This window comes from Procambarus clarkii, chromosome 23, assembly GCF_040958095.1.
Source record: "Procambarus clarkii isolate CNS0578487 chromosome 23, FALCON_Pclarkii_2.0, whole genome shotgun sequence".
Taxonomy (NCBI): Eukaryota; Metazoa; Arthropoda; class Malacostraca; order Decapoda; family Cambaridae; genus Procambarus; species Procambarus clarkii.
Window position 1 is genome coordinate 35,428,513 of NC_091172.1, and position 14,979 is coordinate 35,443,491.

Below are 14,979 nucleotides of genomic sequence, written 5' to 3' on the forward strand. Positions count from 1 at the left end.
GGAAAGAGCAACAGAACCCCAGTCAGGCACAGCACCTCGGGTCCCCAGCATATAAAAGCCAGAGAATATTACCACACACTAACATGCAACCGTGCAATATTACAGGCAGATAAAATGATCATAACATTTGCCTTATGGGATGCAGCAAAACATGCCAGGTATTAAATATAGAGAAATAAATTGCAAAGGCAAGAAATACCTCACTGAAAAGGTAGGAGGAGAAACAGACCTTGATGCTGAAGGTGAGGTGATACTTCTTGTTCTTGTCGAGGGTCTCCGTCGGGAGGATGATCTGCTGACGCGCCAGGCCGTGCTGTCCAGGGGGTAGGGAGGGAGACGGGCGTTACACAGGCCGCAGCCACGCTTACCGCGCTATATGTGTGCTCGGAGCAGTCGCCACTACCCACTAATTTCCACTACCAGAATAGAGGTTACTACGAGGCACCAGGGGGTAGTTACCTCTACCCGCCACCACTACTGAGTCATGTGCTACATACCAGCACACCTGCCCACAACCACAACACACTACTTCTCCCGCCACAACCTACTCAGCCAGAGCTCTAAGGCACTAATAACTATATTGTACAAAGTAGAGGCCTACAAGCGAGACAACTATTATTACAAGTTGCCGACAAGACAATAATAAGACACAATATAAACAAGGACATACACTTACAAGAAAGGGCATACGTTACCAATGACATACATCAACGTAACACTAACATATAAGGGCATATGCTAACAAGTAACAGGCACACACTAACAACGCAGGACACTAACACGTCAGAAAACTAACAAGGCAGAACACTAACAAGGCAGAACACTAACAACACTAACAACGCAGGACACTAACACGTCAGAAAACTAACAAGGCAGAACACTAACAAGGCAGAACACTAACAACACTAACAAGGCAGGACACTAACAAGTCAGAAAACTAACAAGGCAGAACACTAACAAGGAAGAACACTAACAACACTAACAAGGCAGAACACTAATATGGCAGAACACTAACAAGGCAGAAAACTAACAAGGCAGAACACTAACAAGGTAGGACACTAACAAGGTAGAACACTAACAACACTAACAAAGCAGAACACTAACAAGGCAGAACACTAACAACACTAACAAAGCAGAACACTAACAAGGAAGAACACTAACAACACTAACAAGGCAGAACACTAACAACACTAACAAGGCAGAACACTAACAAGGCAGAACACTAACAAGGCAGAACACTAACAAGGCAGAACACTAACAAGGTAGAACACTAACAAGGCAGAACACTAACAAGGCAGAACACTAACAAAGCAGAACACTAACAAGGCAGAACACTAACAAGGCAGAACACTAACAACACTAACAAAGCAGAACACTAACAAGGCAGAACACTAACAAGGTAGAACACTAACAACACTAACAAGGCAGAACACTAACAAAGCAGAACACTAACAAGGCAGATCACTAATAAGGCAGAACACTAACAAGGAAGAACACTAACAACACTAACAAGGCAGAACACTAACAAGGCAGAACACTAACAAGGCAGAACACTAACAAGGCAGAACACTAACAAAGCAGAACACTAACAAGGCAGAACACTAACAAGCCAGAACACTAACAAGGTAGAACACTAACAAGGCAGAACACTAACAAGGCAGAACACTAACAAGGCAGAACACTAACAACACTAACAAAGCAGAACACTAACAAGGCAGAACACTAACAAGGCAGAACACTAACAAAGCAGAACGCTAACAAGGCAGAACACTAACAAGGCAGAACACTAACAACACTAACAAGGCAGAACACTAACAAGGCAGAACACTAACAAAGCAGAACACTAACAAGGCAGAACACTAACAACACTAACAAAACAGAACACTAACAAGGCAGAACACTAACAAGGCAGAACACTAACAAGGCAGAACACTAACAAGGCAGAACACTAACAAGGCAGAACACTAACAAGTCAGAACACTAACAAGGCAGAACACTAACAAGGTAGAACACTAACAAGGCAGAACACTAACAAGGTAGAACACTAACAAAGCAGAACACTAACAAGGCAGAACACTAACAAGGCAGAACACTAACAAGTCAGAACACTAACAAGGCAGAACACTAACAAGGTAGAACACTAACAAAGCAGAACACTAACAAGGCAGAACACTAACAAGGCAGAACACTAACAAGGCAGAACACTAACAAAGCAGAACACTAACAAAGCAGAACACTAACAAGGTAGAACACTAACAAGGCAGAACACTAACAAGGCAGAACACTAACAAAGCAGAACACTAACAAGGTAGAACACTAACAAGGCAGAACACTAACAAGGCAGAACACTAACAAAGCAGAACACTAACAAAGCAGAACACTAACAAAGCAGAACACTAACAAAGCAGAACACTAACAAGGCAGAACACTAACAAGGCAGAACACTAACAAGGCAGAACACTAACAAAGCAGAACACTAACAAAGCAGAACACTAACAAGGCAGAACACTAACAAGGCAGAACACTAACAAGGCAGAACACTAACAAAGCAGAACACTAACAAAGCAGAACACTAACAAGGCAGAACACTAACAAGGTAGGACACTAACAAGGAAGAACACTAACAAGGCAGAACACTAACAAGGTAGGACACTAACAAGGAAGAACACTAACAAGGTAGGACACTAACAAGGTAGAACACTAACAACACTAACAAAGCAGAACACTAACAAGGCAGAACACTAACAACACTAACAAAGCAGAACACTAACAAAGCAGAACACTAACAAGGCAGAACACTAACAAGGTAGAACACTATCAAAGCAGAACACTAACAAGGAGGAACACTAACAAGGCAGAACACGACGGCCGTTGGGAGAGCGATGGACATCAGCCTGCACCGACAGGCGGCTGGGAGAGTCAATAGATTGAGGAGAAGGATGGGAAGGAGGATTGGAGGGAGACGAGGAAGAAGACACAGGAGACATGATAGACCTGGCAGAAAGAAGGGGAACCCCCAGACAGAGGACCAGGTGGGGGAACCTTCGGGACAGAACTCAAAGGAACAGAGGAAGGGGGCGGTCAGGGTCCATGGCCTGGAAACGGTTTTGAGTCTGAGAAGGACGAGGAAAGGAAGAGCGCAACACGCGAGCATGAGGGAAGTTAGCGTAAGGTGGGAGCCGGCGAACTTGGCGCCTCGCCTCAGGAAGAGACAAACGCTCCCGGTGCTTCAAGTTGAGGACGGCTGCCTCAAGCTTGTAATGTATACACGCACGGGAGAAGGTAGGATGGGCCTCACCGCAATTTAGGCAGCGATCCTGGGAAGAAGTGCACTCCGACTTAGAGTGACCTTCGCCCCCACACAAAGGACAGGGGGAGACAGTTCCAGAGCATCGGAGGGCATCATGCCCAAACCTCCAGCACTTATTACAGAGCCGAGGAGAGGGAATGTACTCCTGGACAGAGCACCTAGCACCAGCAAGAATGACAGAGGGCGGAAGGGTCCTACCATCAGAGGTAATCTTCACAACCCGAAGGGGTTGACGGTGATAACCACGAGGGGGACAAGTAAACGAGTCTATCTGGAGGACAGAATGGCCCTGGGCATCAAGGATAAGACGAATATCTTTGTGGCAGTCCTGGAGATTTCGAACACCGGTAGCAACCTGGGGTTGGAGGAGAACAGTGCCAACACTGTCATTCAACCGAGCGTTCTTGGAGACCTGAACAGGGGCCTCACCAAGGCAGGACAAGGCAGCCAAGCGGGAGGCTGCATCCTGAGAAGGAGCTGCAATGACGTGTGAACCAAGACGGGTGGGGTGGAAAGTAACAGAGGCATCTATGGAATCAACAAGGTACCTATGGAGGAAGAAATCGCCAGGAGGCGCAGAATCAAGAGGGAGATCAAAGGATTTGGCCTACGAAGCGGGACCAAACCAGGCTTGATACGCATCAGTACAGGAAGGAATCGAGCGAGTGCAGCCATGTCGGGGACGGCGTTGAGAACCCCCAAAGAGAGAGGGTTAAAAGGTGCAGTAGTCACAACTAGAGACTGAGCCGTGCCAGGGGGCGAGGCGGCCACCACTGGGGGCTCATGGCTCGACCCAACCACAGAGGAGGGAGGGGAGCCAAGGGGAAGTAGTCAGGAGTGTCAAAGGAGGAGCAAGGTCGGGGCCCAATGCAGCGGGGGCTACAGACCCCGGTCTTCCAATACAGTCCAACTCGGGAGCTTGGTCACCCACCCCATGAGCCTGAGAGGGTACTAGAGGAACATTCATAGGGGGCGTCGTGAGTATACACCACCTTAAGAACCATCAGTCCATCGAGATCGGGTTCAGTAACGAAAGGGGGATTGACAATAAAATGTTCCCCTCGCTCGAGACGTTGAGTACTACAGTTCTACGGGTGCAAGAGAATGCCTCCTCAAACACACGGGCATCAAAACAAAAGAAGACCAAAAGAATGATCAAAACAGGCACAAGGTCAGCATGAGAAAGGAGAAGAGGGGGTGGGGAGAAAAAGGAAAAGGAAAAGGCATCCAGCAAAATTTGTGAAGACAGCAGCAGGAGCACAAGGCTAAAAAAGGACAGGGGACCGCCCCAAGGAGCATCAGACTCTGGCAGTCGCCCACCAAGCCCCCTCATGGTAGCAACGAGCTGGAGAGGGAGGGGGGGACACAGGTTAGAAGGTGTGCAAAGGTCCCAGGTGTAAGGCACATATTTCATATACCACAGAATCTACATTTTGGAAGTTCCGCTAAATTTAATTAAAATTACTGAAGTTGAGATTGTTATTTATCTATATAAATAAAAATGTAAATGTTCGTTTGTTCAAAATCGCTCATCTCCGAAAGTTTTCCCCGATTACTTTGAAATTTTAACTTAACGTTCCATTCGCATCCAATAGGGTTTTTATATATGTATAAAATTTTTATATACGTATAAATTTTAATATATGTATTTTATATACGTATAAAATTTTATAGATGTCACGTCTGTAACGGGGAGAAACGCTTTATTTTTCAAATGTTTTTTCATGTGAGGGGAAATCTTTGAATCCTCTTTACTGATTGCTTTAAAATTTTGACACAACGTTGCATTCGAATAGGTATGTGTGTTTTTATATACCTACTATATACATGACTCACCTGTGACAGGAAAAAACTTGTTTTTTATAACAGCGCCATCTGTTGGGCGTAAGAGCCATACACGCTGTAATCTCCTAAAATTCTTCACCGATTGCTTTGAAATTTTGACACAACGTTTCATTCGAATATGCACGTGTTTTTATATACCTACTATATAGATTCCACACCTGTAACAGGTAAAAACATACTTTTTTTTAAAACAGCGCCATCTGTTGCACGTAATAGCAACACACGCTATATTAAATATGTTATGATTCCATTTCAATGTTTCCGATTGCATTGATAAATTGAATTTTCATTGATTTCGATTTATTTTCATTTTGATTGAATAATTTTGTGTGACATTGCATTGGAATTGAGCTGTGTTGTTTACCATACCATTCATTTCATAGTATAAGTATAGATGCCACACCTGTGACAGGTAAAACATGCTTTTCTTGAAAAACAGTGTCATCTGTTGCACATAAGAGCAACAGATACTATACTAAATATGTTATGATTCCACTTCAATGTTTCCAGTTTCATTGATAAACTGAATTTTAATAGATTTCAATTTATTTTAATTTTTATTTAATTATTTTTTGTGACATTGTGTTGGAATCGAGATGTGTTGTTTACCCATACTGTTCAATTTCGTAAGTATAGTTTATCTTTTTTTCATTGTTTTTCGTTTTGTTTTTTAACTTTTTTTCTTATATTTCAGTGATGAGAACATCAGATCATTTGATGTTCCCAATTTTTTTATGGGAACATCAGATCAATTCGGAATGCATCAGATGAGGAAGTAGGGAATGGTGGAGAGGACGAGGGGACGGAAGTAGGGAATGGTGGGGGAGGACGAGGGGACAGGGGAGGGGGTAAAAGTGGAGAGGATGAGGAGATGAGGGAGTTGGGGATGGTGGGGACAAGGAGACAGGGGAATGGAAAATGGTGGGGAGGACAAGTGGACACGAGAGTGGGGGATGGTGGGGAGAACGAGGGGACAGGGGAGTGGGAGATGGTGGGGAGGGGACAAAGGGACGGTGGAGTGGGGAATGTTTAGGAGGACAAGGGGACGGTGGGGTGGGGGATGGTGGGGAGGACACACAGACGGAGGGGGAATGGTGGGGAGGACTGGGAGACAGGGAAGGTTGCTGTGGCTCAGGCAAGCACATGCGTTGCTGAGCCACAGCAACGCGTGGCCGGGTACTGCTAGTATATAAATAAAAATTTAAATGTTCGCTTGTTCATATTGCTAATCTCCGAAAGTTCTTCACCGATTGCTTTGAAATTTTGACACAACGTTGCATTCGAATAGGCGTGTGTTTTTATATACCTACTATATACATGCCTCACGTGTGACAGGAAAAAAACATTTTTATTTTAAACAGCGCCATCTGTTGCTCGTAATAGCAACACACACTATTCTAAATATGTTACGATTCCATTTCAATGTTTTCGATTGCACCTGATAAATTGAATTTTCATAGGTTCCGATTTATTTTAATTTTGATTTAATTATTTTGTGTGGCATTACGTTGGAATTGAGCTGTGTTGTTTACCATACCATTCTTTTCATGAATATAGTTTATTTTTTCATTTTTTCATTGTTTTTCATCTCGTTTTTTTAACTGTTCTTTTTTTCAGTGATGGGAACATCAGATCATTTGGGAACACATCGGACGAGGGAGTGGGGAATGGTGGGGAAAATGAGAGGACAGGGAGGGGAAATGGCGGGAAGAACGAGGGGACAGGGGAGTGGGGGAGGACGAGGGGACTGGGGAGTGGGGAATGGTGGGGGAGGACCAGGGACGAGGGAGGGGGGAATGGTGGGGAGAACAAGGGGATGGGGAAGTGGAGAATGATTGAGAGGACGAGGGGACGAGGGAGGACAAGGGGACTGAGGAGGGTTGCTGTGACTCTGAGCCACAGCAACGCGTGGCCGGGAGCAGCAAGTTTATACATAATTTATTACTAAAGAGAAAACATGTTGCAGTATGATAGCGTACCATCAGGTTAACTACGATACTACAGTACTGGTCGACACCCAGCGTTCACTGACAAGCTTAACATTGTCAGTGTTAATATCATGCACCTTGAAGACTGGGTTCGAGCCCCAGCAGCCGCCTTCTCAGCTTACAAGTTCATCTGTGTGTTGTCAAAAAGTAGGGAAAATATCACTGTGCTTTTAATTATAACGAATAACACTCGTCTCTTCTATGGCCTTCGTCATAATGTGTCTAACACAAGAGTGTTTTAAGGAGTGGGCTCACAGGAGTGGGCTCACAGGAGTAGGTTCACAGGAGTGGGCTCACAGGAGTAGGCTCACAGGAGTGGGCTCACAGGAGTGGGCTCACAAGAGTAGGCTCACAGAAGTGGGCTCACAGGAGTGGGCTCACAAAAGTAGGCTCACAGGAGTGGGCTCACAGGAGTGGGCTCACAAAAGTAGGCTCACAGGAGTGGGCTCACAGGAATGGGCTCGCATGAGTCGCTTCACAGTAACCTCATTGTTTTCCAGCAAATATAAGAAAATTCAAGATATATCACCAGATTCTTAGTATCAGAGGGCAGTGAAGCACTGTGTATAGCTCTCTGGCACCTTCGTGTCTTTCCAGCACATTCAGAGCTTACAGTGACAACAGTGAGAGTGTCGTTGTAACACATACACAGCTAACAGTGATAACAGTGAAATTACGATAATGTGTAAAAAATTGGGTGTTGGTCATTACAAACAGTGCAAACACGTACTTGTTGCATGTCACTAGCATACTGTGTACTGTGTACTGGGGTACGGTGGTGGGGTACAATGACACCATGGTGTGGTACGGTGGTGGGGGTACAGTGACACCATTATGGTGTACGGTGGTGGGGAACAATGACACCATAGTGAGGTACTGAGGTGGGGTTACAATGACACCATGGTGGGGTACTGAGGTGGGGGTACAATGACACCATGGTGGGGTACAATGACACTATGTTGTGGTACTGAGGTGGGGGTACAATGCCACCATGGTGGAGTACAATGACACCATGGTGGGGTACTGAGGTGGGGGTACAATGACACCATGGTGGAGTACAATGACACCATGGTGGGGTACTGAGGTGGGGGTACAATGACATCATGGTGGAGTACAATGACACCATGGTGGGGTACTGAGGTGGGGTACAATGACACCATGGTGGGGTATAATGACACTATGTTGTGGTACTGAGGTGGGGGTACAATGCCACCATGGTGGAGTACAAAGACACCATGGTGGAGTACAATGCCACCATGGTTGAGTACAATGACACCATGATGGGGTACTCTGGTGGGGGGGGGTACAATGACACTATGGTGGGGTATGGTGGTGGGGTACAATGACACCATGTAGTGGTACTGAGGTGGGGGGTACAATGACACCATGGTGGGGTATGGTGGTGGAGTACAATGACACCATGTTGGGGTGGTACTGAGGTGGGGGGTACAATGCCACCATGGTGGAGTACAATGACACCATGGAGCCACACTGTGCACCGTAAAGGAAGGAACATAATCTGCCACAAACACCCTCACAAAGTCTTCCAACATTGTATCAAATTACAACAGCTCCGCTTGCTAAGAGAAAGTAAGTGTTCTTATAGTAACATTTGGTGGGAAGTACCCTTATGGACCTCCAGAAAGTGGATGTTTGTGTTATGGAAATTAGACAAACTGGAAACTTTTGACATTATCATCAATATAAGATCTAATCTAACCTCTCCTAAGAATCATAGGCCTAATATACGCTGTTTTAAGCCAAATATAGTACATATATGTGCTATATAGCATTGGAATATTTAAGTTTGGGTTTCAGCTATATTTTTTCCTAAGTGTATAAAATTAATTAATTAATAACACTCTCCTCTCCCCCGGACATAACTTTACGTGATTACAACTACAAAACTACAAATTACATACTACAAAACGTGATTTACTGGCGGTCCATCACTACATATTGGTACATTCCAAATAGTTACTAAAAGCTCTATCATTTCAGGAAGAAGTGCTGAGTAATAAACTATTATTAACTCGACAATCAATCCCATCCTCAAAGAAATTCTCAAAGCATCGTATTGGACCCCCATCTCCGCCACCATGGTGACGTATAATATAATGGTGTGTACCATAATAGCATTATAATGTAGCGGCATTATGATGGCATACTGTGGAGCATAATGCCACCATGTATAGTTGTGTGTACCTGAGGTGTTGTGTGTGTGCGCGCGCTCGTGCTTGTGCGAGAGTCTGAAGTAGCAGTCACTCACACCGCTTGTAACGCCAACCGACCCACCGTACTGACACGTCCAAGACGGCCGTATAAACAAACCTGGAGCTCGACGGTGAGAGGCTTCTTCGGGTCGTAGTTCCTCAAGCCAACGGGTTCTCCCGGCTTGCTCCAGGTCTGGACGGTGTCGTGAGCGGGTCGTGGAGAGCCCGCCAAGGTGCCGCCGCCGCCGCTGCTGGTGTTGGAGGTGCCAGCAATCCTGGGCAACGACACCTGCTTGGTGTTGGTGCTGGTGACAGGAGCCCTCTTCCTCCCTCGGTACCCAACTGTCAGGGCGGAAGAGGCAAGTAAGTCACAAAGATGACATTAAAGAATGAAAAATATGATAGTTAAAGCATCCAAGAAAGAATAAAGGTATATTGAATCTTTGAGGAAAGAAAATTACAGAGAAAACAGAGCATCAAGTATAAAATAAAATACAGAACGACCACAAATAATAAAATAAACATCACAGCCAAAGTCCGTGAAGTGAACAAATACTAATAAGGAGATGGGGTCTGTCAGATCAATTAAGACAACATTACCGCGGATGGAGAGAGATAAAAGCACAAGCACAAGCTGTCTGTCATGTAGAGCTTTAGAGCCACTAACCAGGAAGTGAGAAACACAGCCGATCAAGGGACTGCTAGAGCTAATATCAATCAGCTTAACTCTAGGTAACATTCATAAGACTCTCGTCATCAAGCGAGTCTTACAACAGGTAACAATGTAGTGAACTACGGATTATAGTGATGAGGAAGGAGCAGAGGGAAAGATATATATATATATATATATATATATATATATATATATATATATATATATATATATATATATATATATATATATATACGAAAACAATTCGTTGATCCTTAAAGACGTAGATTCCTAGAGGTACTAATATAAATAAATAATTACCACAAGCTGCCTAGACCCCTACCACTCATCTTTACTATGGTTTCCAGTCGTAGGTGGATAATATACGCAGTATAGTGACGATCAGTGAAGAGGACTATACTGTAGCGAAGATACGTGAAGGGGACTGAACACTATTGTAAAGATGAGTGGAAGGGACTGGACACCGTAGTAAAGATGAGTTTAGGACAGTGTCCAGTCCTCTCCTCCACTCATCTTTACTACAGTGTCCAGTCCCCTTCACCTATCTTCGCTACAGCGTAGTCCTCTTCACTGGTCGTCACAGTTGTCTCTATTCTCCTCCTCCACTCACCATTCACTACAGCACCTAGGGGGCCTTCTGGCCTCGACACACGTTCACTACAGCGCTTAGGGGCCCTCTGGCCTCGACACACACACATGTTCACTACAGCGCTTAGGGGCCCTCTGACCTCGATACATGTTCACTACAGCGCTTAGGGGTCCTCTGGCCTCGACACACACACATGTTCACTACAGCGCTTAGGGGCCCTCTGATCTCAACACATGTTCACTACAGCACCTAGGGGGGCCCTCTGGCCTCAACACATGTTCACTACAGCGCCTAGGGGCCCTCTGGCCTTGACACATGTTCACTACAACGCCTAGGGGCCCTCTGGCCTTGACACATGTTCACTACAACGCCTTGGGACCCTCTGGCCTTGACACATGTTCACTACAACGCCTAGGGGCCCTCTGGCCTTGACACATGTTCACTACAACGCCAAGGGGCCCTCTGGCCTTGACACATGTTCACTACAACGACTAGGGGCCCTCTGGCCTTGACACACACATGTTCACTACAGCACCTAGAGGGCCCTCTGGCCTCAACACATGTTCACTACAGTGCTTAGGGGCCCTCTGGCTTCGACACATGTTCACTACAACGCCTAGGGGCCCCTCTGGCCTCGACACATGTTCACTACAGCACCTAGGGGGTTATCATCTTGAGGTTATCTTGAGATGATTTCGGGGCTTAGCGTCCCCGCGGCCCAGTTCTCGACTAGGCTTCCTTTTTGTTACACCCCCTCCCCAGGAAGCAGCCCGTAGCAGCTGTCTAACTCCCAGGTACCTTAGTTACTGCTAAATAACAGGGGTATCAGGGTGAAAGAAATATTTTGCCCATTAGTCTCCACCTCCACCGGGAATCGAACCCGGAACCTCAGGACTACGAATCCGAAGCAGTGTCCACTCAGCTGTCAGGCGCCCTAAGCCTCGACACATGTTCACTACAGCGCCTTGGGGCCCTCTGGCCTCAACACATGTTCACTACAGCGCCTTGGGGCCCTCCGGCCTTGTCACACACATTTTCACTACAGCACCTAGGGGGCCCTCTAGCCTCGACATATGCTCACTACAGCGCTTAGGGTCCCTCTGGCCTCGACACATGTTCACTACAGCGCTTAGGGTCCCTCTAGCCTCGACACATGTTAACTACAGCGCTTAGGGTCCCTCTAGCCTCGACACATGTTCACTACAGCGCTTAGGGTTCCTCTAGCCTCAACACATGTTCACTACAGCGCTTAGGGTCCCTCTAGCCTCGACACATGTTCACTACAGCGCTTAGGGTCCCTCTAGCCTCGACACATGTTCACTACAGCGCTTAGGGTCCCTCTAGCCTCGACACATGTTCACTACAGCGCTTAGGGTCCCTCTAGCCTCGACACATGTTCACTACAGCGCTTAGGGTCCCTCTAGCCTCGACACATGTTCACTACAGCGCTTAGGGTCCCTCTAGCCTCGACACATGTTCACTACAGCGCTTAGGGTCCCTCTGGCCTTGACACATGTTCACTACAGCGCCTAGGGGCCCTCTGGCCTTGACACATGTTCACTACAGCGCCTAGGGGCCCACTGGTCTTGACACATGTTCACTACAGCGACCAGGGGCTCTCTGACCTTGACACATGTTCACTACAACACTACTGCAAGTGGCGCAGCAAGCGGCAGTAAGTGCTCACTGTAGGCGGCGCAGGGTACGCCGGTGTAGGCGTGGGCGGCGTGGTGGCAGCGGTGCGTGGTATGATTACAGACGCTGGCGTCTCGAGAAGTCATGAGGGGCTCCGGTAACTCACGTAACTCTGCACGCCGGATGGCCCGACTTAGCCTGTCGACGTCGTCCGTGGGTCGGAAGGCCGGGATCTTGGTGCTTTGAGAGCTCTGTAGGTACCTCAGCTGGTCTGCAGGGTAAGAGGAAGAACAATGAGTTTACACAAGCTGCAGGGTAAGAGGAAGAACAATGTGTTTACACAAGCTGCAGGGTAAGAGGAAGGACAATGAGTCTACATAAGCTGCAGGGTAAGAGGAAGGGCAATGAGTCTACACAAGCTGCAGGGTAAGAGGAAGGACAATGAGTCTAGACAAGCTGCAGGGTAAGAGGAAGGACAATGAGTCTACACAAGCTGCAAGGTAAGAGGAAGGACAATGAGTCTAGACAAGCTGCAGTGTAAGAGGAAGGGCAATGAGTCTAGACAAGCTGCAGGGTAAGAGGAAGGACAATGAGTCTACATAAGCTGCAGGGTAGTCAGAGGATGCATATCCACATGTGAGGGGCTGTATAATGTGCACTATTTTCATGCCCAAGTGCTGCAAACTACATACGGTTTTGGGCCTTCAGCTCCGGGATTATAAATTATTACCATGAACTATATTAACTTGTACGTTGAAGGGGAGGGAACTATCAGGGGAAAGCATCAAGCCATTACGACTATATAACACTTGGAAGGGAGCTGGATAAAGGATTTGGGATGGGACAAGGGAAAGGAATGGTGCCCAACCACTTGGACGTTCGGGGATTGAACGCCGACCTGCATGACGCGAGACAGTTGCTCTACCGTCGAGGCCAAGTGGTTGGACATCTTGTATATTGAGTTTAACCTAATTTATGTTAGTTATATGTTAAATGGGTCTCATTATCCACCATTACCCTAGATCAGCACATCAACAAATGCTTCCCAGGAAATCATTGCAAATAATTGTAATAAGTTAGAGGTGATGTAGATGGAGGCATGAGGCTGTAGAGACACTCACCGTAGAGGTACTTCTCGTAACTGTTGAAGTTGTAGGGTCCACCGTAGCCGCGGATGCCCAGCAGGTGGCCCTCCTTCTGGAAGGCGTCCACCATCCGCTTGATCATCACATGTTCGTTGGCGCGAGTGTTCCGAATCTGGATGCGCTTGAGCTCCAGCAGCTGCTGGAACAGCCGCCTCTCCAGCGCGTACCTGTACCAGGTGCAGGATAACTATGAGGCCACTGTTCCTCCACACCATCCTCATATCCCTCATCTTTGTCCTCATGCTCCTTCTAAGAGCTATACAATCATACTCACTTAACACATTATTTTTCATAATTTCCTACCAGTTGCCACTCCGTAAAAAAATCTAACCTCCTAACTAATCAGAAACGCATTAACCCAAGCAACCTCCTAACCTATCGAGTACGATGTATGAACATAGGAATATATTTGACCGGCATTAATTGTCAAAGTACAGTAGATTACATTTTTAATGTTGGTTACAACGTTACAAATCAGAGGACGGGTTGGTATATCACGTGTTACAGTATATTGTATTTTAAAGCTGCAACATAAATTTCTCAGGAGTAGTAGTAATGTTAATTAAACATTTAGGTACCAACTTGTATCAGAATACAATGTACCAAGATTGTAATTTTATAAAGCATCCGGTCAAATTTTGTGTTGCTGGGCAGAAATCCTCAAATAATATTTATATCGCAGTATTTAATGAGTAAACACTACACAACACAAGCAGAAATCCACACACAAAAATATATCTCTCTATCTGTCTGTCTGTCTCTCTCATACGTACTTGCGCATGGCGTTCTGCATAGCCTGGGTGATGGAGACTTCGGTGGAGGGAGAGGCCGCTTTCCTCGCTCGTCGTCTCAGGTTAGACTCCATGTTCTCCACCTGAGGTGAGGCATTTATTGTGTAATAATCATACAACTTATATACATATGTATTAAAGCCTTCACACACACACACACCTTACACGGGTAGGGTGTCAGAGTAGTTAGTAAATTGAATGCATTAAGCAGTGATGTGGTGGAGGCTGACTCCATACACAGTTTCAAGTGTAGATATGATAGAGCCCAATAGGCTCAGGAATCTGTACACCAGTTAATTGACGGTTGAGAGGCGGGCACAAAGAGCCAGAGTTCAACCCCCGCAAGCACAACTAGGTGAGTACATTGTTTGCTGATGCTGAAATTATGAGAAGGATGAAGAGAGATAAAATGAGATAAAGAAATGATAAAACTACAAAACGACCTGGGCAAACTGAAAGAATGGTCCAGCAAATGGCTACTAAGTTTAACTCAAGTAAGTGTAAAATATGAAAATAGGTGACGGGAACAGGAAGTCACAAGGTACCATCTGGAAGGTGAAAACCCTCAAGAATCAGGTAGCGAAAAAGATCTAGGGGTTGATGTATCGCCGGATCTGTCCCCAAAAGCCCACATCAAAAAGATATCATCAGTGACATATGTAAGATTGGCCAACATTAGAACTGCCTTTAGAAACTTGTGAAAGGAATCATTCAGAACCTTGTATACTACTCATGTCAGACTAATCCTGGAGTATGCAGCTCCAGCCAGGAGTCCAAAACTAAATAAACA

General features: G+C 45.9%; 1 protein-coding gene across 3 annotated transcripts in view; it reads right to left on the bottom strand.

The window, feature by feature from the left end:
* The window catches only part of LOC123763913 (uncharacterized), a 144,361-nt gene that overhangs the window by 3,481 nt on the left and 125,901 nt on the right, over nucleotides 1-14,979 (bottom strand). For 2 of the 3 annotated variants that reach the window (XM_069330176.1, XM_069330175.1), the window contains exons 16-20: nucleotides 14,172-14,272; nucleotides 13,375-13,565; nucleotides 12,306-12,524; nucleotides 9,475-9,698; nucleotides 230-313 (exon numbers count right to left, since the gene is read on the bottom strand). In XM_069330176.1, coding sequence (XP_069186277.1) covers nucleotides 230-313; nucleotides 9,475-9,698; nucleotides 12,306-12,524; nucleotides 13,375-13,565; nucleotides 14,172-14,272 — 819 coding nt within the window. The remainder of the gene's footprint in view (nucleotides 1-229; nucleotides 314-9,474; nucleotides 9,699-12,305; nucleotides 12,525-13,374; nucleotides 13,566-14,171; nucleotides 14,273-14,979) is intronic. The other variant, XM_069330178.1, reaches the window with a different exon arrangement.